Source organism: Phragmites australis, chromosome 20 (genome assembly GCF_958298935.1).
Source record: "Phragmites australis chromosome 20, lpPhrAust1.1, whole genome shotgun sequence".
In the NCBI taxonomy this organism is placed as follows: domain Eukaryota; kingdom Viridiplantae; phylum Streptophyta; class Magnoliopsida; order Poales; family Poaceae; genus Phragmites; species Phragmites australis.
Window position 1 is genome coordinate 169,928 of NC_084940.1, and position 21,154 is coordinate 191,081.

Consider the following 21,154-nt stretch of genomic DNA (forward strand, 5'->3'; position numbering starts at 1 on the left):
GAGGATACTGTTGTCAGGCAATTCAATATCCGATCACAGATGCAAAAGCATCTACTATGCTCTGAGAAATGTGCTTAAGGTGCTGCTGCTCCAGGATGAGTGATGTTATTTTCTTTCCTTTTTTCTTTTTTTTTCCTCAAAAACTTCTGCAGTGGTTGGATTATACGGGTTGTGATCTGCATACCGGTTCCTTTGACTTTTTTTTTCCCAAAGGACTAAGGAGAAGGCTGCCTGCCTCGAGGGATTTTGTTTAGCTGCGCTGCTGAAAGAAAATGCTAAAAGAACAGTAGTGCCGCCCAAAATGGGCAATGTAACCTTGCGATGTTCCAAGTAGGGAGTTCTCAGTGCCGAGCTAATTCATGGTCTTTGTTGGATAAATAAAGGTGCCATTTTTGTACGGCGCCTGATATCCCCCGTGAGAGCATGCCATTCGACCACTGTAGAATACAAGCATCAGGAGTGACAATGCAGGCAGGTGATTTATCTGCGCTGTATGCTTCCAATGGATGCGGAATTGCATCAACATCATCTTCAACATTTACACCAGTCAAATTCATCCTCTAGTGGAGTATGAAATACTAGTACTAAACATCTGAAAAAATAATTTTCTTTATTTATTCAACTACACCCACCCTAATTATAATAGGGTAAAAGATGAGAATTCAGCTCTGCTCTTTCTACTCATTCAGAGTCAGAGAGCTGGCCGCAGTCCTCGATGAGGACGCGCTCGACGGTGGTGCCGCTCTCGGAACCGACCGCCTCCATCTTCTCCACAACGCCGTAGCCATCGACCACCTTGCCGAAGACGACGTGCTTGCCATCGAGCCACGGCGTGCGCGTAGTGCAGATGAAGAACTGGGAGCCGTTGGTGTTGGGCCCTGCGTTGGCCATGGAGAGCACGCCGGGGCCGGTGTGGCGCAGCTTGAAGTTCTCGTCGGCGAACTTGGCGCCGTAGATGGACTCGCCGCCGGTGCCGTTGCCGCGGGTGAAGTCGCCGCCCTGGCACATGAAGCTGGTGATGATGCGGTGGAAGGCAGACCCCTTGTAGTGCAGCGGCTTCCCCGAGGCGCCCAGCCCCTTCTCGCCGGTGCACAGGCACCGGAAGTTCTCCGCCGTCTTGGGGACCGTGTCGGCGAACAGCTCCATGACGACGCGGCCGGCCTTGGCCTTGCCGATGAGGATGTCGAAGAAGACCTTGGGGTTCTTGGCCATCGCTGCCATCCTTACATACCCATGGCGCAAACAATGTCATCGTCAGACCTCCATAATACCACACACACACACACACACACACACACACAAACCGAGCTAAAAAGAAGTTGCAAAGGTATTGCATTTGCAAAAAAAAGAAAAAAAAAAGAAAAACATATGGGCACAAGTAGTTTTTCAAGGGGTATGTGCGCGCCATCCTAGTATGACCTCCACACTGCACACTGCTGGAGATCATCATTGTTGTGGAGACGACGAGCATAGCATGAGTAACTGATATCGCACAAGCTTTGAGCTCAATAGGCCTTTGGGCCTAGAAAGCCTTCGATATGTGCTTCCGGATCCCAAACGACAACAGGGATACGATTGGTAATACAATAAACAAGCAGAGGAGAGTAAAAGATAGCAGCAGATCAGGTGAAGAAGGAGGAGGAAACCGGGTCACCTCAACCTAGAGGTCTTGGTTGGCGCAGGGAAGAAGAGCAGAGACGGCGGCTGTGTGCGGTGCAGGGGTGGGTGGGGGACAAGGTAATAAAAAGGAGGGAGGGGTTAGGGTTTTTCAGAGGAGACGGGACGGTAGGCTTTAATGGGCTGCTATCATTCGCAAAAGGGCCCATCCTTGTTGGGCTTAACTGGCCCATTTCATTTTCTCCCTGCAACACAAGTAAACATCGACTGATAGCTGAAGAATTTCTTGTGTGTATATATATATATATATATATATGCAAGTGCGGTTTCATTCATATTCTCTGCAACTGCAAGAGTGAAGTGATGATCATACTGTCAGTAGTACAAACTGACCTACATATTGGTTTTGGTTGGTACCCAGTCACAACAAGCATATGTACGAACTGCATGCTCAACCTGACCTGCATATTGCATGGTTCTAATTCTATGATCATTTCCATTCTAATTCAGCTACTGAGCTCCTTTCATACTAAATGCAGACCTGGTCTTGACTTGGATGGGTCAATAATCAGATGGAAGCTAGAACCTTGTAGCACCGGATCTAATCTACTCCGACTAACCATGCACACCTACGCGTGTTCCTGTTAACAATGCAATAGCTAACTCTGTTTCTGTTATTGCTTTGTAGCTTATTCCCGGTTTATTTACACATCAATCGGGGGATTATTGCTCCTCCGAGCACGTCATGATATGATACGAGTAGTGACAAATTTTGTCCATACAACTCAAATCCATTGTACTAAACAGCTATAACTGTTATTAATCTGATGCAACTAACGAAAATATATATTTGGTTTATTTTGGAAGATACTTGAGTAAATTCACATTTATTCTTCTGTGAACACTGAAGGGTTTGATAAGGACGCTAACATGATACAGGGAAAGGACAGGAGGCAAACAATGCTAAAGGCTTTAGGCAGTAGGCAGCCTACTTACACATCATCAGAGGTCCTTGCTGGAGATATATATATAGGCCCTGTTTAGGGGAGCTGGAGTTTATGGGCTTTTTCTGAAAAGCTGTTTTTCTGAAAAGCTGATTATGGCTTCTGAGATAAGCGGTTTGGCTTATATGCTTAATTTTTAGCTTCTCAGCATACCAGCTTTTCAGAAAAGCCACCCTCAGCCAGCTTTTCAGCTTTTAGTTTATTTCATCAGAAACCAGCTTTTGCTTCTCAGAAAAACTCCTCAGCAACCAGCCTGTTTGGGGGAGCTTCTCAGCTTCTCAGCTTTTCTGGGAAGCAAAAGCTGCCAGAAGCTCCCCCAAACAGGGACATATACATATATATACAGCACGCAAGTATTAATTAACCTAATCATATAACTATCTTAAAATGTACGTGGTGAACTTCTTGGCATGGATTTGGGCATAAACATTTTTATCTCTTTCATTCATCCAACTATCTTTGCCCGGGCTCCTCTTTTTGTGCCATTGCCATTTGTTTCATACATTTCTGAAGCTAAGTCTTTTTGTTACCAGACCAGTAAATAAAGTATATGATTAACAAAAAAGTTAAACAAGGAAATTTTGACAGCTATAGATGCATCTAACAATCAATTTCTCAAACAAACATAAATGGTTTGGATCAGTGTTACCTCCTTTGACGTTCGAGTCTTTCTGAAAGGAATCACAAAGGAGTATAGAATTTGGAACTGGGCTTTAGGATAGTGAAACATGTAGCTCGTTGGGGAGACCATGTCAAGTTAATTATTCAACGGAGCAAGCTAACCCCACGGCTGGAGTAGCCTTTATAATTGGGAAAGGATGATGATTCACTTCCCTTGACAAAGCAGCAAGGAATAAGTTTACACCAGGGATTCGAAGTGATGACAGGTTCCTCCGCAGGAAATGTGTGAAGGAGTGTGTCTTTGCCCCATACTTCTGCCATGAGCAAAGTGCTGCATATTTTTCTGCCGTTCATAAGGTCTTTGGTGCAAGCAATGTCTCAAAGCTCCTTATGCATATCCCAGTCGATGAACGCAGTGAGGCTGCAGTCACCATCTCCTATGAGGCACAGGCGAGGTTACGTGACCCAGTCTATGGTTGCGTCGCGCATATATCTTCTCTTCAACAGCAGGTGAGTGGGTTCTACATTACTGTGGTACACTAACGTCAACAACGGTTTTGCTACGTTTCCGTAAGTAGGAATCAAGATATTTTATATACTAATTGTCGTCTAACAGAAGGCATCTTATTATTTTGGTTATCAGGTGTTCATTTCATGAAAAGTTGCTAACTGGATGCACCTCAAAGAAATTAGTAACATTGATAGGATGTAATGCTCTCTTCTCGCAGGTAGTAACTCTGCAAGCACAGCTAGCGTCACTCAAAGCTCAAGCATCACAAGGATACACAAATGAGTTTTTGAAGCCAACCCCTCAAGAAGACAACATCTTTAAGAATAAGTTCGTGGCTTACCAGCAAGGAGAAGGTAGGGTGCCACATCCAGCAGAACCATGTGCTTCTGTTAAGAAGGAGATCTGGCACTACTTCGAGTTCGGAAACGACCTTTGGACTTGCACTTCTATGCAATCTTCTCAGGGTTATAACCCACAAAAAAACGTAGCCGACTATACAGTCCCCTTCAACAATGACAGTGATCCTTCATGCGCCAAGGTTTCTCTCGATCTGCAAGAGGATGTGCAAAACAATGAGTATTACGATACAGAGGACCTCCAGTCTGTGGCATTGACCTATCTCAACTAGGTGCATTCGGTAGTTAATATACGACTTCCAGCAGTTTTGGAAATGAGAATCTATGAGAGCGGATCAGATTCTAAACCATGAATAGCTGAAGTCGAATGTTTCATAAGGCGAGTGCATCCTGTACAAAAATTTTTAATGTAGCAGAGTAAAGAAAATGCATTATTTTCCCCTATTAGCCATTGAAGCATTTAAATGCTCTGAACTTGTTTTTTTAATTCTTTTTTGTAGTTGTATGAACTAACCTAGCATGAGTCCAGACTTGTTGAAATCCCAAAATATTCTCCAATCCATGAGCAGCACTACCTATTAAAAAACATATAGTTACAAAGAACAAAAATGATAACCATGCATGGTAACAAACTTACAAAGAAGCACATGATTTGAACCCCCATGACAAAGGTGCATAGCCCTTCTTTCTTTCTGTTTATGAAAAGATAGGAATGATGTGGCAAAGTCTTGCCTTTGGGATTGAAAAAGAAGCACATGAATACCAAAGGGAAACTGAAGAACGTGTGCAAGCGGAGGGCACAAAATATGACAGAACTTATAGTTTTGCATGAGTACAGAACAATCATGTTATCGCGGAGGTCGCAAAGTTTCTCTCAAGTCAATTTCCGCCTTTTGGAGCCAATATGTTCACCGAAAGTTAAGGTCGAAGTTGATGCTTAGAGGGACCTCTAAGTTGTTTGTCAAGCAGCACATGGTGCCCAATACTCTCTAGTTTGCATCACGCATGTTAGTAATATCATTAATGAATCATTTTTTTTTTTTAGAAAGGAGGCAGGAGCTCGGACATTTTATTAGAGAAGGAGGAAAAAAGGAGTGAAAAAACAACACGACCCCCGCAACAGCGCGGCCACCGCCCACAGCAACTTTACGGCCACCGCCCACAGCGGCTTCACGGCCACCACCACCAGGTAAGCACAGAAACAAGCCAACAGAACAGCAAGACCAACATGAAGACCACAGGATTACAAAATGACCCCATGCAGGGATGAACTACCGAACTAAAACACCTAAAGGATCTGCAACTAGGACCTCAAAATGTCACAAGGAGAGCCTGACCGAAGCTAAAGAACAGAAGAGAAGGCTAGAGCAAAATCTGCAATTAGATCCTTGATGTTCTTTGCCAACATGAAAGCTTCGAGCTTCTTAGATTGGAAAATTCTGCGATTTCTCTTTTTCCATATATTCCACCAAAAGGAGATAACAATTCCGTTGAAATCTCGCCGAAGATCTTTGTCAATTGTTCTTGAGGCAGCTCTCCACCATCCAGTTAGAGACTGGATGTTTTGAAACATTGGCAAGTTATGGAATTGCATCCAAGAAGAGATATGCATCCAGACCTCCTTAGTATAAACACAATCCTTGCACAAGTGGACAGCAGTCTCCTCTTCTTGATCACACAATTGACAGATTTGATTGTGTGGCCAATTCCTTTTTGCCAAATTGTCAGCGGTTAGGATTTTGTTTTGTAATAGAATCCAAGAGAACATTTTGCTTTTCTGTTCGGTTCTGGCTCTCCACACCTTCTGCCAGCGACCCTTCTTATTGCAGCCCACAAATTGGATTTCGTATGCGCTCTTAGATGTGTACTGACCGCTCGCTATCCATCTCCAAATAATAGAGTCTGGAGTATCAATTTGTAGCACAATATCACGCACAAGGCACCATAGAACTACCAGCTGTTGCAACTCCTCCTCATTTTCCAAGACTTGGATGTGCCGCAGCCATCTATGATTAGAAAAACCAAATTTTATCGAGAAGTTCTTCCTCAAGGACTTCTTAAAAATGAGAGGTGCAATATTTCGGGGGGGCTTGCCCATTCAACCAAGGAGAGAACCAGAAATTTGCCTTCTCTCCATTCCCAACTGAGACTATGGTCGAAGCATAGAAGAGTGCCCTGTCTATATCATTACACGGTACTGGCGTGCCCTTCCAAGGGCGGTCTTGATCCTGCCAGTCAAGCCAGAGCCACCGAATTCTAAGCGCCCTAGCGAACTTCTCCAACTCTATGATCCCTAAACCTCCTAACTCCTTTGGTTTTGTAACTGTCTTCCAATTCACAAGGTAGTGTCCCCCCTTCACATTTTCTGGGGTTTCTCCTTTCCAAAGGAAACTTCTTCTAATTCTGTCAATCTTCTTTTGGAGCCATTTTTGCAAAGGCAAAATAGTTAGGTGATAGATTGGTTGAGAAGAGAGGACTGATTTGACCAAAGTCTCCCGGCCTGCAAGAGAGAAAAACCGGCCCTGCCATCCGGGAAGCTTGTTTCCAATCTTATCAATGAGAGGTTGCACATCCACCTTGCGAAGACTTCTTGTATGAAGAGGTAAGCCTAAATACTTGCAAGGAAATGCTCCCAACTTCCCGGGTAAACCTCGAAAAATGGATTGAAGTGGTAAACCTTGACACCTAATTCGGTGCACCTCTGTTTTGGAGAGGTTAGTGACCAAGCCAGAGCATTGCCCAAAAGCAAGAAGGATACTCTGAAGTGCATGCAAATCTTGTTCATCCGGATTTGCAAAAATCGCTGCGTCATCCACGTAAAGCAAACATCTGAACTTTGCAAATCTAGGAGAAAGAGGCAATAAAATGTTCTGCTGCACGGCGCGGGAGATGATAATATGAAGAGGGTCTATGGCAAGGATGAAAAGCATCGGGGAGAGCGGATCGCCCTGCCTGAGACCTCTAGCATGATTGAAGGCTTTGCCCGGGATTCCATTTAACAGGACCTGTGAGGAGGAGGCTGCCAGGAGGTAAGAGATCCAATCTCTCCATCTTTGTCCGAACCCAAGATGTTGGAGCAAGTCGAGTAAATACGGCTAGCTCAATGAGTCAAACGCTTTTGAAATATCAAGTTTGATGAACAAGGTCGGCTGCTTGCACTTGTGCAAATCTCTAATCACATTCTGCACACAGAGGAAGTTGTCATGGATAGACCTTCTCTTTATGAAAGCCTTTGACCCCTTTTCACTAGATTGTCAAGTTGAGGTGCTAGCCTATTTGCAAGAGCTTTAGTGATGATTTTGGCTAGGCTGCTTATAAGGCTAATGGGGCGATAGTCAGTCACAGAGATTGCATCAACTTTTTTGGGAAGGAGAACTATATTAGCCGTGTTGATCAAGTGGAGTTTATCCGATCCCATCGAGTAGAAAGTTTGGATGGCTTCTATTAGATCATCTTTTATGATCCCCCAGCATTTCCGATAGAACATCCCAATGAAACCGTCGGGGCCTGGAGCCTTCTCAGGATGAATGGAGTTAATGGTGTCCCACACTTCTTGCTCAACAAAAGGAGCTTCAAGGCTTGTAAGGTCTCTTTGATGGTAGCCTAAACCGTCCCAATTTAGAGTGAGTTGGCGCGTAGAGTTTCTGCCAAGATGATCAACAAAGTACTTATAAACCGCAGCCTCTTTCTCATGTTGTGAACACACCACTCCATCCTCGGTCTGAAGAGATTGGATATAGGTCTTGCGCCTCCTGCCATTAGCTTTGATGTGGAAGAACTTAGTATTGGCATCTAATTTTTTGATGTGTATGCAACAAGAGTGCTGCCTAGCACGCATCCTTTCGAGGACCGCTAGCGCCTTCACTCTATTCTTCAGGTGTTTCCTGAGTTCCAGTTCTTCCTTGGACAGAAGCCTACGCTCCTGAGCAGCATCCAGTAAGAGAGTCACCTGGCGTGCAATGGCCAAACGAGGCTTAAAGTCTCCACAGTTCTGTCTCTTCCAAACCTTGACCGCTTTTGCCATTATGTTAAGTTTGACATAGAAACGCAAAATGGCATCCGAGACAAGAACCGGTTGAGACCACGCTTTCTGAATAGTGTCCATAAACCCCGGGAGCGAAGGCCAGAATGACTCAAACCGGAAGATGTTGTTGGTTTGCCTAAAAGTTTCCCCAGTCAAGAGCAACGATGCATGATCGGACTCCCCTGACGACAGAGCCTGCAGGTGCGAAGCCGGGAAAAGAGTGTCCCAATCCGGGGTTGCTAGGAAGCGATCAATTCTCGTGAAGGTAGGATCGTTTTGCTCGTTGCTCCAGGTGAAAAGGCGACCATGAAGCTTAATGTCTTTAAGAGCCAAGTCATCTATGACATGTTTGAAGCGCCGCATCATAGGGAGGTTGAAGCGAGTGTTACTCTTATCTGTCGCACTGGAAATGAGATTAAAGTCTCCCACAATGAGCCATTCTTGCTTCATCAACGGTTTCAAAAGCCGCAGATCATTAGTGAACTTGATCTTCTCTTCATCCCCTTGCGGGCCACAAACAGAGGTCAAAGACCAAGCCCTTCCATCAGCGAGCATCGTGATCATCGCAAAAGCCGAATGTTGAGAAAGGTGAGGATCCGACATGGAGAAGAAATACTTATTACAAGCAATGAGCACACCACCACTAGCCCCGACCGAAGGCAGCTCAACAAAGTGATCGGAGAAATCAGGACCGAGAGTCTCAGACAGCAACATAGGGGTCCAACTTTGAATCTTTGTTTCTTGGAGACACACGACAGTCGCGCCGTACGAATGAATGAGGTTCCGAACTAAAGTACATTTAGCCGGGGCGTTCAAACCCCTCACATTCCAGCAAAAGACATTATAGTTGCGCTGCGACATTGGAACAAAGGTGAACAACATCACATAACCAGAAGGCGGGTTGCACCTAGAAGTACATCCAAAGCGCCACACCAGAAGGTAGAAGGTGCCCTTGCTGAGCACACACAGAACAGCTTACACTTGGAGTACACACTGTCATGCAGAACATAAGCCTGATCGACAACTGACTTGCGGCGGCAGACTGAACTAAGACCGAACATAGACCGCCCGAAGCTGGACTGACATGGACACACTCATTACATCCATTACAGCAAAGAAACAGCACAGTAGCAGTATGATGACTTGCGAAGACTTTGTGAGCACACACATAACACAGACGCTAACAATGCATAGGAACACAGACGCACAACAGAAACGAAGGCTCTGAAGCAGACTTCACACCGTCCCAGCTCCACCCACTTGGATCGACGCCGACGCGATCTTGTTCTTGCCACCTTTCTTCTGGTTTGGGTTTCCACAGTCCACCAGAGCTCTAATCACTTCAATGGCATCCTTGGGTACAGGCTGCACGAAGCTTTGTACACAAGAGTCAAAAGGATCAGAGCCCCCAGCAGCTGACGGCGATAGAACGCCCAATTTCTTTGCCAACACCATTTGTGCCATCTGAATAGAGTCCTTTCCAGAGCACGGTTTATTTGCAAGCCTATTGCTTCTTCTAGGAGTACTAAGAGAAGCTGACTCCACAGGTGGAGAAACAGGAGGAACTAACGAAGGAGAGTGTTGAACAAGAGGAGCCGTGATGACATTGGTCACCGACGCGATGAAAGACTGAACGTCTGGTACCTGCAGGAGCACCTCCTCAGCAGCAGCTAGTTCCCCCAGCACAACTAGGCGAGCAGGGTCATCGGCGTAGTCCTGAGCACCATCCAGTAGAGGCATCTGGAGCGGTGAAGAGACCTGGCGCCCACCGTCTTCAGTATTCAGCGCACCGGTGGGGGAGAGCTGGAGCCCTCCATCTTTAGTAGTCAGCGCACCGATGGGGGAGACCTGGAGTCCTCCGGTGTCTGCCTGGTTGGCCCTCAGCGAGAGGAGTTGTCTGTCCAGACGGCTGCGTAGATCTGCAACAGGGAAGAGAACATCCCGGTCGAGAGTCATTGGATCGCAAGAAGGAAAAACTTCAGGGCGCGCCAAAGACACTTGCTAGAGGTCAAGCCCAGGCTGAGCAGGTTCTGGAAGCTAAAAAGGAAGCGGCGCCCTGGAGCTGCACCAGTCACCTGAATTCAGCAGGGGGTCCGGGCGAGGGGGTGAAGTGCAGATTGATGCCACCGGGGAGGCGAAGGAAACCCTCCTGCGCCACTACTTCTTGTGAACGCTGCTCTGGAGTTGGCAAACCGGGCTTCTTGGCGGGGACTTGGACAACCAATGCCCAGCACCGGCCTGATGATGCCTGTGACAACCTCCATGGTCACCACCCCTGACCGCACTGCCCTCATCGCGACAAGGCCGCGAGAGGCGCGACCAAAGGGATCTGCTACGACGATGACCCGAGCTGTGAGCGCTGTCGCTCATCGTCCGTGTCACCCTCTCGATCCCTGCGGTCCCCACCCTCAGGGCAGCAAAAACGCTGCGGGAGGTGAGTCAGCTGGACACCACCATCCGAGACCCCGTAGTGCCAATCGAGGGTGCGCTCCCATCTTCTGTTGTTGTGGCGTGGATCCGGCGGGTTGTTTGTGAGGAAGGCAAGGTCTTGTATTATCTCCAGGTGGATGAAGAGGCGATAGGTTTGCCCTACCTTGAGATCAGACGACCTGTCATAGCGAATTTCAACATTATACCTTGGGGTTGAAATTGGAGGCAGTTCACGGTGGGCTTGAGTGATGGTTAGCCAGACGATCTTTGGGATGAGACTCGGGTAGTTGCACCATGCCCACAGGTCATACGTCCGAGTCCGCTCCCTCCTTCTTGACTTCTCTTCAACGTAGTGCACAGAACAATGCCGGCCGACGACAATCGCAGCAACCTCCTCGAACCAAGCATGGGCCGGGAGTCCCTCGATGCGGAGGCGGACATGGAAGCCCTAGTTGCAGGTGTCAGCGAACCTTCGCTCGTTCCATGCTGCAAACCAGAAGTCCCGACCCCGGTAAGCGTTGACCACCTCATCACGAACTCGGCGGCTTGCAAATAAGATTAGGAAGTCTTCAGGATGATGCTTCATGAGCTGACAATCTTGGACACCAATGTGGAAGGTAGTCATCAGGGCGTCGGAGAGGACGGACGGCTCTGTGTCCGGTCGGGAACCCGCCAGCCAGCAAACCGCCACACGATCGAGCAACATCTCCCTACAGCGCTCGATGTCATCAATCACGGCCACAGCTGTAAACTCTTCCAGCGGGCGGGCCGCCGGGTCTCTAGGGAACGGAGCCATCTCCGGGTTCACTGGAGGCCTGGCTTGGTTGGCGGTTGGAGAGTGAAGCTCGAAACTGCGAGATGGCAGAGAGGACTGATGAACACTCATAGCAGAGGAAGGAAGGACTAGGCGGGAGCTGTTGGAACCAAGGGCCTTCAAATAGCACTCACTGGATTTGTGGCCAGACCGCATGCATCGGCAACATTTAGTAGGGTCGCGACAGGACCCCACCCGATGATCAGAGGCAAAACAATTGAAGCACTTTCCCTTCATCCTGCGCAGGTAGGAGGCCGGCAAGCGGTTGTTTGATGTCTTTACTGTAGATTTCCGAGAAGGGGAGAGACTTGAAAGCGGGCTCTCCATTCTGCACCAAAACCTCGGCTTCACAATGGTCCATCCCTCAGAATCAGAAGCTCCTCGAGCCCAACGCTACTCCATCCCAAGGCGAGAGCCCAGCTCACGATTTCTGTCACTAGCCTGAGAGGAATTGAATTACAGCCTTGCTTGTTGCTGCCCGCGGCGACTTGAGTGCTGAGGTTTGACGACTTGAAAGCTGAGGCTTGACGACTTGAGTGTTTGAGGCTTGACGACTTGAATGCTGAGGTCTTGCGTCTTGAGAGCTGAGGTAGCAGAGGGCCATTGAGAGTCTGCATCTAGGTTGCCGCTCCCATCTCCATCCGCGGAAGTACCGGGGTCAGGGACCGCCGAAGAGCATTAAAGTTTCTCTGGATCTGCGAGCTGGGCATTGATGTCCCCAGCCTTAGGCGGATGAACACCAGACTTGACGACATCCGCGAAGGAGCGCGGTAGCGCAGCGGCTTGAATGCTCTGACTTTGAAAGGAACTGTGAATCATGTTGCGAGCGATGAGCTCGCTTGAAACTAGATCTGAACCAGAATTTGCCTTCGAGGAGACATGGGAAACAGCTCCAACGAGGGGAAAACGAGGTGGAGGGAAGGGGGATGATGGAGGATGGGAGATCTGCAACAGGGACGGAGAGGGTGGGGATGAACTGGGCGAGATGTGGCGGGGTTCGGCGGATCTAGCTGGTGGAGGGGGGAGTCACCATTAACGAATCATTACACTATGGGAGAATAATTGCCTAGTCTCTCTTTCCTAGCCGGACAGTTTGGCAACTTTAGAGTGTAGAATGCTAGGTAATTTGCATGACAATAGCCCTAGAAACAGACACACATCATTAGAGCGGAAGTATGTGGACAAATCTACGTCCGATGATGCCATCTTGAGTTGATCAGTGAGGTGTTGTTGGCGTAGACCCGATCCTCGATGGTTTCGTGCGGGTGGCATGCGCGTGTGGTGGAAAAGGGGACGTGCTCTGGTAGGTCTGCGACACGTGCAAGAAGATGATGTGGCATAAGGAAATACGGGCCAAAGAATCCGCATGCGACCGTTGTTGAAGGGGGAATCCACTAGAGGTAGGGACGAAGCAACTCCGGCCGCTCGATGACAACCAAAAACACTGCAAAACCGTGAGTAAACCCACCTTCATTAGTTCTAGGGTTCAGGATTTGGGGATTTGGGGGTTCCCAATAGGGATTATGCTTGGATTGGGGATTTAGTGTTTCGGGCAAGAGGGGGAAAATAAGGGTTTTCATAGGTTTCATCAAAAAGGTTGAATCCCCTTCTTCTCTATGCTACTCGAGGCGAGACCATCTCGAATCACCCCCCCCCCCTCCCTCAATCGAGCTCTAAACCTCATGCACGCACAAGCATGCACATGAACATGATCAAACCGAAACTAAATTACCTTAAAAACATGAGCATGCATGTAAACATTAAGCATATCCAATTCATGAACAAAATAGCCCTAAGTCGAGACTAATTTGGGAGGTAAAAGACTAACCCGAAACAAAAAGGACTTAATTCATCAACATTAATCATGAACCGAAGCAAAGATAGGCATAATTGCATCTAATCCGAAACAAAAACACCTAAACTAGGAATAATTAGAGCTAATTGATCACCAATTAACATAATTAAGCCTAACCCATGATAGTTCGAGATGATTTGATGAGCAACATCCTGGAACAGGGCCATGCATTTTTGGTAGTAGCGAATAAAAAACCCAAGTGCTGTCTGTGCAGCATTCCGTCGAACAGGTGAGGTGCAGTTCATTGTTAAGTGACACTTGCATCGCGTGGGCGAGGAGCTGGAGCTAGAGCTGAAGCTTTTGTTTTTTAGCTGCTGGAGCTGGAGCTGGACAGTAAGGGGCGGTTGAGGTTTTTTTTAATCAAAGATACAATCAGAAGGTACATGATCTACACATTATATTTACACGCTACACATATACATATATGTAAACACGTACCTCTAACCCATGAGCCCTCCTTGATTTTTTTTGCTGGTCTGCAGCAGACGGCAGGGCACCCCTGCGTTGAGGTCGAATGGAGGAGGGAGGAGGAAGACAACCGGAGATCCGGAGCTAGGCCTGGAGCTTCCCAGCGACGGTGATGTCCAGGATACAACTGAGGCCCGAGGGCGCACCCCGTGGCCTAAAAGAAGGTACCGAACCGAACCCCTAACAAGTGTGCACTCCATTGTTTCAATTAGCACCTACTATCATATAAATGTCAACATAAATTAAGTGCAAGATTCTTTTCGAAGTGACTTACTTTGTGTGCATGATTCGGGCGCGGCAGGCAGCGCCAGACGCTGCTTGTTGAGCCCAACCCCCCTTAAAAATTTGGTCTGGATCCCCGCTGACTCCATCGATTATATGTATTTATATAGAGACAAAACAGAAAAGCAAGAAGTAAAAAGGTGTCTGGAACTATTGATGGACTTATATTTCATCAATGAGTACATTGCTATGCATAATGCAGATTCATTCGTCCCGTGTATACTATTATAGAAAGTGTTTTCAGTGTCAGTTCTAAAGTGATCTTCACTGCCAGTTATATAGTCGGCAGCGGGCAACAGACAGTGATAGTCTCAACTATCATTGCCGGTCCAAGGATCCGCAGAGAAGGTGTTATCACTGTCGGCTAAAGTCTCCAACCACCAGTGATAGTCCTGACTTGAATCAATATTTTTTACCCAAAATTTTTTTTTTTGCCCAACTAAGCACCCCGTAAGTCACAAGTCACACGATTTTTCGAGCGAAATACGCGCGTGTGTGGTTGTTGAGAATCAAACTCGGGACCTGCCCCCCCCCCCTGCTTGAGGCTACCGTACCATCTCATCATAGAGGGTTTACTGATGGTAATAGGATATGCTTTCGTTATGTTCCTCATTTACTGAAACTTTAAACAATTATTTGGACATCTAAATGACTTTGTATGAAAAAAATAACTATAAAGTTGTAGATCTCATCTAGAACTACTATTTTCATATAAAGTATGTTCCCTATAAGACTTTGTATGAAAATGTTATGACTTTTTGAAAATAAGTTATCATTCATTATCATCGCTCTACCGACCACGTTCATCGCTCTCTGACCATGTTCAAATACCAGCCACCCGACCACGTTCATCGCTTTATGTCTGAAACAGTAAATAATTATTTGAATATCTAAATAAATTTAAATGAAAAGATTTTTAACTATAAAGTTCTAGATCTCGTCGATGGCTATAATTTTTATATAAAGTTTATACCCATCTAACTTCGTATGAAAAAAATATAAAAATTTTAAGATAAATTATCATCTATTATCATTGCCGGTGCATAACATAAACTAGCAATGGTACTTGACGAACTATCGTACTGGTTTATGATTAGAGCCGATAGTGATAGTCAGTCCATTATTGCTGTTTCGTAAGAAGGATCGGCTAAAATTCATAGTGATAATTAATTATCACTACCGATTTTTTTAATAGATTTTAAAGATTCTTCATACAAATTAAGTGTAATACTTCGTCACTACCGACTTATAAGGATTCGATAAACCTATTCTATTATCTACCACAAGCAGAGCAACACTTTGGTCCGAGCGCATCCAATAAAGAACATGTAGCTAGCACGACTACTGAGCTCTAGCTAGCTTCACCCTACCTGCATTGCGTTGCTTGTGTGATCAGAAAGCTAGCTAGCTACTTGGAACTGGCCAGCAGGCGACTACCATACCACTTGTCAGCTTAACTGATCATCTAGGTCATTGGTTTGAGTTTGACCCACCGGTTAAATTAAATTTGGTGAATCTACCTGGGATTGGAAGGTTAATTCAAGCAAACAAAGGAAGCAGCTGGCAGTCTCGATTAATTGTTTTTGACCAATCTTACTGTTACCACCTCTGCACCCCGCAAAGAAGATATATAAAAATACACTTGTCACCTTTGCCATCTTACAAAAGAAAATGAGACATATTCCAGTTGATTTCCTTTTTTTTCCTTCAGTAACTGAAGAAGAGTCGATCTGAGAGTAGTAGTTGGCGTAGATAGATTAAGAGAGCTTATATCTTGCAATCTATAGTTAGTTGCGCAACTGAAGCCACAATTAATCAATCTTACCCAGCCTCCTGATGTTAACTTACATTTCTCCTCAGTCCTCATCATGCATTCACATCCAAGAGGACACAATGACTAATATGATAACTTATCCTGTCCGATCCGAAAGCTAAGCACGTCCTACTTACTGTCCCTTCAGTAACAAATAAGTAGTGTTTGGGACATCGGGGCGTCATCAATACACTACTTCGGTCATAAATTTATAGTATAAAATGTATGTGTAAAATATAGCAAAGTTACAATAGGATAACTACTTTTCAAGATAAATCTTTTTATACCAATTATAAGTGTTTAATCCTGATATTAAAAAGATATTGGTGCTCAAAGTTTAAACATCACTTGCTACGACTGATGGAAATATTTCACCCGTCTGCATGTTCACTATACTTGAGTTCTTTCAGCCTATCATGAAAGCTATAAACTGAAGTGAATTATTTCTGGACCTGGATTTATTCCTACTAAGTAGGAGTGACAAGGCCCCTCAAACTCTTCTTGTCGGCCCTCGTGTTATCTATCTGAGTGACCCAGGGTGACTCCTTCACCCGCCGTACCCCACCTCATCGGTCTGCTCGATGCATCCACTGCCACCAGCGATGGCGGTGGCGGTGGCGGCGCCAAACGACAGCCGTCGCGAGTCCCTCCTCCCTCTTCCTCCTACCCTCCCCCTCCTTTTCTTTTGCAGCTTGGGATCCTGAGGTCGCCGGGTGTCGTCGTGCCTCTACCGATCGGATCCGGCCGCTCTTGGCCCGGATCTGGCCTCGTCCGGCGGTCTTAGCAGCCTTCGAGGCCGGTTTCGTGATGGGCGCCGCGCTGCACAGAACCAGGTGCCGGCATTGGGGCGCACATAAGATGGCCTCTTCTCTGCGTCGGTTCCCATCGATGCTGGTGTAGTGCGCGTGGTTTGTGCCCGGCGGTCAGTCTACACTTCTGGCTTGTGTTGCTTGGTTACAGACCTATGTGATTGCGCTCAGCATGGGTTTTTGTTGTCGTTGTGCCTGCTACAATAGGCCCTACTATTGAAGCCCGTCGCCGCCATGTTCCAATCGTGTTGTGTTGTTGCTGCTGCTGTCGTGTGAAGCCGGCTGATGATGTGCTCTCGCCATCGGTCTGTTGCTATCGTGTTCACCTTCGGCCACCCCTCTGTTGCGTTAGTTGCTTGCTAAACGATCGACGGCGAATCTGCTATGGTTATTGGGCCTCTCCACCCTTGTTGTCGCCTCCTAGCCCCCCATCATTTTATGTGCTCCTTCCCTTATCGGATCTATCTACTCTCCCCCCAGATCTAGCCCGCGGGAAGCTCGATGGCATGATGGTGGCCCGGGGTGGCGTGCATGTAAAGGGGGTGGCTGCTTTTGTTGATCTGTCGCGGTGTCTGCCTGCGGCTTGTCGGTTGGGGTGTGCAGGACATGGGCAAAATCCCTGCTCGGCTTCTTGCCGATGTCAACAATGGTGACGCTTAAGGCGCCACTACCCTTCTTGAAGGCGTTGTCGTGTTGCTCCCCACCTCCAGGATGGGGACTCTTTGGATGCAAACTGAGCTCCGTGTGTTCAGACAGGCGATGGCAGCGTCTACGGACGTCGTTCCCTCCTTGGAGGCATCGCAATAGAGGTCCCTTCCTGGGTCCGTGTGGCTGCAGGCTTAGGTGCGGGCGTGGATCTTTCGGCGACAACTTCGACCACTCTGAACCTTTTGTTCTTTGGACATTTTCTTTTTTATTTGCCTTAGTGGATAGAGGCAGTAATTGCGGATCGCTTTAGAAAGTTGGAGCTGTAGTCGTGCTTGGCAACGATAACCTACCGCGGATTTCATAAGTTGTAGTGTCCAAATGATCGTCGGTGCGCTATGTGTAGTTGTTTGATTTTCGAACCAAATTTTTCTCGTAAACTAAATCAACTTTTTTTTCTAATAAAAAATCGACAGAGGTCTTACTGTCGGTTCGGAAAAAAAATAGGAGTGACAAGCTGGCTCTGTGTCTATCCATTTATGAATCTGACATATAACATATACGGATTTGAGTAGCAGTTTAATTTCACTAAATAACCATCCTAGCTAGCTAGCATGGCTTTTGACATGTATAAGCGTGTCGCGTTAAGGAGCAAACCTTAGTCTAAGAGATTCCCCTGCCCAAGTTAAACAAGTAAGCCGGGCCGGGCAGGGCAGGGCCGGGTAGTTGGGTAAAGTTCACTCAAAAAAAATACTCCAGTTAGGTTAAGACTAAGTGAGAGAGACGTGATTAGAGTAGTAGTACTACTTTGCAACTTGTGGCTAAGCAGCCTAGGCAGCTAGGGTACTATACGTAGCTAGGACCACCATTATATTAGCCAAATGCATGGAATCTCATCACTAGCTTTTGTATTAAGCGGAAAGTAAAGTTAGCTACTTGAGAGTAGCTAATTGCTCCGTCGCGTCGTGTCGTGTGAGACATGAGCTCTCTCTCCTCCACCTCATGCGGATGGGTCACCTGTCTAGTCGATGTCTATGATCTCGAGTTTTGTGCACTCATGTTTGCTTCCTTCAAACACCCCCGCCTCCTCTGTTAATTATATCATGGTACCAAATCTAGCCCAAAAATAGATGTTGCTTTACCTGTACACGTTACTGATTCATTGCTTAATTAGCATGAACGTCCACAACCGGCACACAACTTTATTTCACAAATAAACGTCCAAGTGGCTAAATTACTGGATAATTGAAAGTTCACGTGGTTAGTCAGCTGAAAGTTTTTCTTGTGTTTGTACTAGATATACTACTTATGGTAATATCTACATATGAACAAGTTATACAATGTGTCATTTAGAACTTTCCATTACAAAGAAGCTTATGTCATATCAAATAAGAAAATCTTTCTACAACTTTCAACAACATTGCACATCAGAATTTACATGTATATAGTCTCCAGATTTACTACTGAATAAGTCAGTACCCTTACATTTCTGTTAATTGCATGCCCGTCGTGCTAATAATTATATAAAGAGCCAATAAGCACTTAATGAAAAATGTTGCCTAAAATAAATTTGCAAACCAGAAAACTCGCTAAATGATTTCTATTTTGGACGGAAGTGTAATTATACTCATCAATATCTACACTTGAAAAAAGTTCTAGCATCCATATAGTAGATTCAATGTTACACCAAGCAAAAGAGGATGTTTTTTTTTAGTTCAGTGTACACATACAAATTTGGTATGGAACAGGTACAACCACAATGTACCCATCAGTAACCTCACCCTCCTAATTAATATATCCATCCTAGCTAGCTTGTAACTCTCCTCTTCTCTAGTTCTCTTCTAGCTCTCCCTCGATCCCCCAACATGCATACATATCACACGCGCACGGTCTACTCTCAGCAAGCAAAGAGGAGCAAAAAAGGTCACCAAGCTAGCTAGGAGACCAAGAGGATCGGAGGAGCTAGTCTTCGTTGCTTCATCACCTCTCTCGATCTCGCGCGCGCGGTTGATTGGATCACCCCTTGGGCTACCTACCTGAAAGTCAAATCGATCTGCAGTATCACACCGCTGAGCTCATATATAGGTATGAATTCTCCTAGCTTTTTCCAGATCGAATTTATGCCCGGCCTCCCCTTTCTTCCGTTCAATTTTCCATTAGAATCAAGCACTAATACCATGCTGGATCCATCTGCCTTACAATTTTTCTTGGCATGAAACTTGCTTTTGTTTCTGTGCACGGACTATATACGAAGGTGTAGGGCAAGAAGCAACTAAGATCCAGATCGATAGGGTAGAGTAACACGGAGGAGGGGCTAGACACTGTGATCTGCGGCTACCCGGGCACTAGCCAGCGGCAAAGAACAAGTTATTTGGAGGAGGAAGAAGAAGCAGCAAGCAAGAATTAAACAGTAGGTTCTAGCTACAAGGGAAGGTTAAGCTGGCGAACCGGTGGTGGCACGAGGGGCGGCTGGGCCTCCCGGTGACCACGGAGGCGCCGCCACTAGGCTCCTCGGGCCTCAACAATAAGAACTCGCCGGGAAGCCAAGACATGGTGGCGCCCTGCAAGGACTGGGAGCACAGCCAGAGCGGCGCAAGTGACCCCGACGATGACCGCGAGAACGGCAACGGCGAGCCCAACAAGGGCGCGGTGGTGGCCGCCAATCGGCGTCCGCGCGGCCGGCCCCCGGGGTCCAAGAACAAGCCCAAGCCGCCCATTTTCGTCACACGGGACAGCCCCAACGCGCTGCGCAGCCACGTCATGGAGGTCGCTAGCGGCGCCGACATCGCGGAATCCATCGCCCACTTCGCACGCCGCAGGCAGCGCGGCGTCTGCGTGCTCAGCGGCGCGGGGACCGTGGCCGACGTCGCCCTGCGCCAGCCAGCCACGCCCGGCGCTGTCGTGGCTCTCCGCGGCCGCTTCGAGATACTGTCCCTGACCGGCACATTCCTCCCGGGCCCCGCCCCACCGGGCACCACAGGCCTAACCGTTTACCTAGCCGGCGGGCAGGGGCAAGTGGTCGGAGGCATCGTGGTCGGCGCGCTCACAGCGGCGGGGCCTGTCATGGTGATCGCGTCCACATTTTCGAACGCGACGTACGAGAGGCTGCCGCTCGACGAGGCTGAGGAGGACACGGAAGCCTGGCCCGGTGGCGTCCCTCCGATGGTGGGCAGGCTGCCCGATCCGTCGGCGATGGCAATGTATGGCGGCGTGCCACCCAACCTCATTCCCGGAGGCCGGCAGCTTGGCCATGGCCGCCGTACTAGCACAAGCAATCGAGATCCATGTATGATCGATGCATGGCAACCTTCAAGTTAGTGATACATGCATGTCCTTGCTCCCAAGCATCGTCGACATAAGCTAACTGCTAGGATCTGATCGAGTTCATATCGCAATAAGGCCGGCCACGCATCATGCATGTTTCAATTAATGCATCATATATTTTCCAAAGGGTTATTAAGATCTTGCACGGTGTGTTTGTGTGTTGCGGTTTCAGGAGAGTACGTTTGCTTATACTCATGTTTGAAGAATTGCCTAGCTAATTGTATTGTACGTATGTAAACACCTCCATCCTCTAGATATATTTGTGACTCTTTTATCTCTTGCTGATTGAATGCGTCCTTTTTCACAAAGTTCAACTTTCGTTGGTATTCAGCTTTGTGAGGAGTGGCTAATAATAATAATCTTGATTCAATGATAGATGATGTTTCTAATTATCCCTCCATCTATATAAGATAAATAGTATATTACTCGGTGTAAAAATAAATTGGTGGTGCTTTTAGTTTTGCCGGTTCGTCCCCATCGATTTGTGAATGCCTGCTTAGTTTTTCAATTAATGTTCTTTCTGGTTCGAAATAAAAGTTATTAGTAGTACTTTTGTTAATATTAACTAATTAATTAGACCG

The 21,154-nt window shown here is 46.9% G+C and overlaps 2 protein-coding genes across 3 annotated transcripts; one reads left to right on the plus strand and one right to left on the minus strand.

Moving 5' to 3' along the window:
• Window positions 1–460: 460 nt before the first annotated feature.
• On the minus strand, window positions 461–1,250 carry LOC133902533 (peptidyl-prolyl cis-trans isomerase CYP19-3-like). Its single transcript, XM_062344150.1, has one exon. It carries the CDS (start codon window positions 1,219–1,221, stop codon window positions 682–684), a length of 540 nt encoding a protein of 179 aa, XP_062200134.1. The 5' UTR covers window positions 1,222–1,250; the 3' UTR covers window positions 461–681.
• A 17,795-nt stretch (window positions 1,251–19,045) lies between these two features.
• Window positions 19,046–20,830, plus strand: LOC133901812 (AT-hook motif nuclear-localized protein 20-like). 2 transcript variants are annotated; one of them, XM_062343320.1, is made up of 2 exons: window positions 19,046–19,334; window positions 19,504–20,830. In XM_062343320.1, exon 2 carries the CDS (start codon window positions 19,800–19,802, stop codon window positions 20,565–20,567), a length of 768 nt encoding a protein of 255 aa, XP_062199304.1. In that variant the 5' UTR covers window positions 19,046–19,334; window positions 19,504–19,799; the 3' UTR covers window positions 20,568–20,830. The 2 variants fall into 2 exon arrangements, with proteins under 2 accessions (XP_062199304.1, XP_062199305.1); XM_062343321.1 differs by having other exon boundaries at window positions 19,510–20,830.
• Window positions 20,831–21,154: the final 324 nt, after the last annotated feature.

Coding starts and splice junctions, on each gene's coding strand:
- LOC133902533 (XM_062344150.1), bottom strand. CDS start 1,221: ATGGCAGCGATGGCCAAGAACCCCAAGGTCTTCTTCGACATCCTCATC.
- LOC133901812 (XM_062343320.1), top strand. CDS start 19,800: ATGGTGGCGCCCTGCAAGGACTGGGAGCACAGCCAGAGCGGCGCAAGT.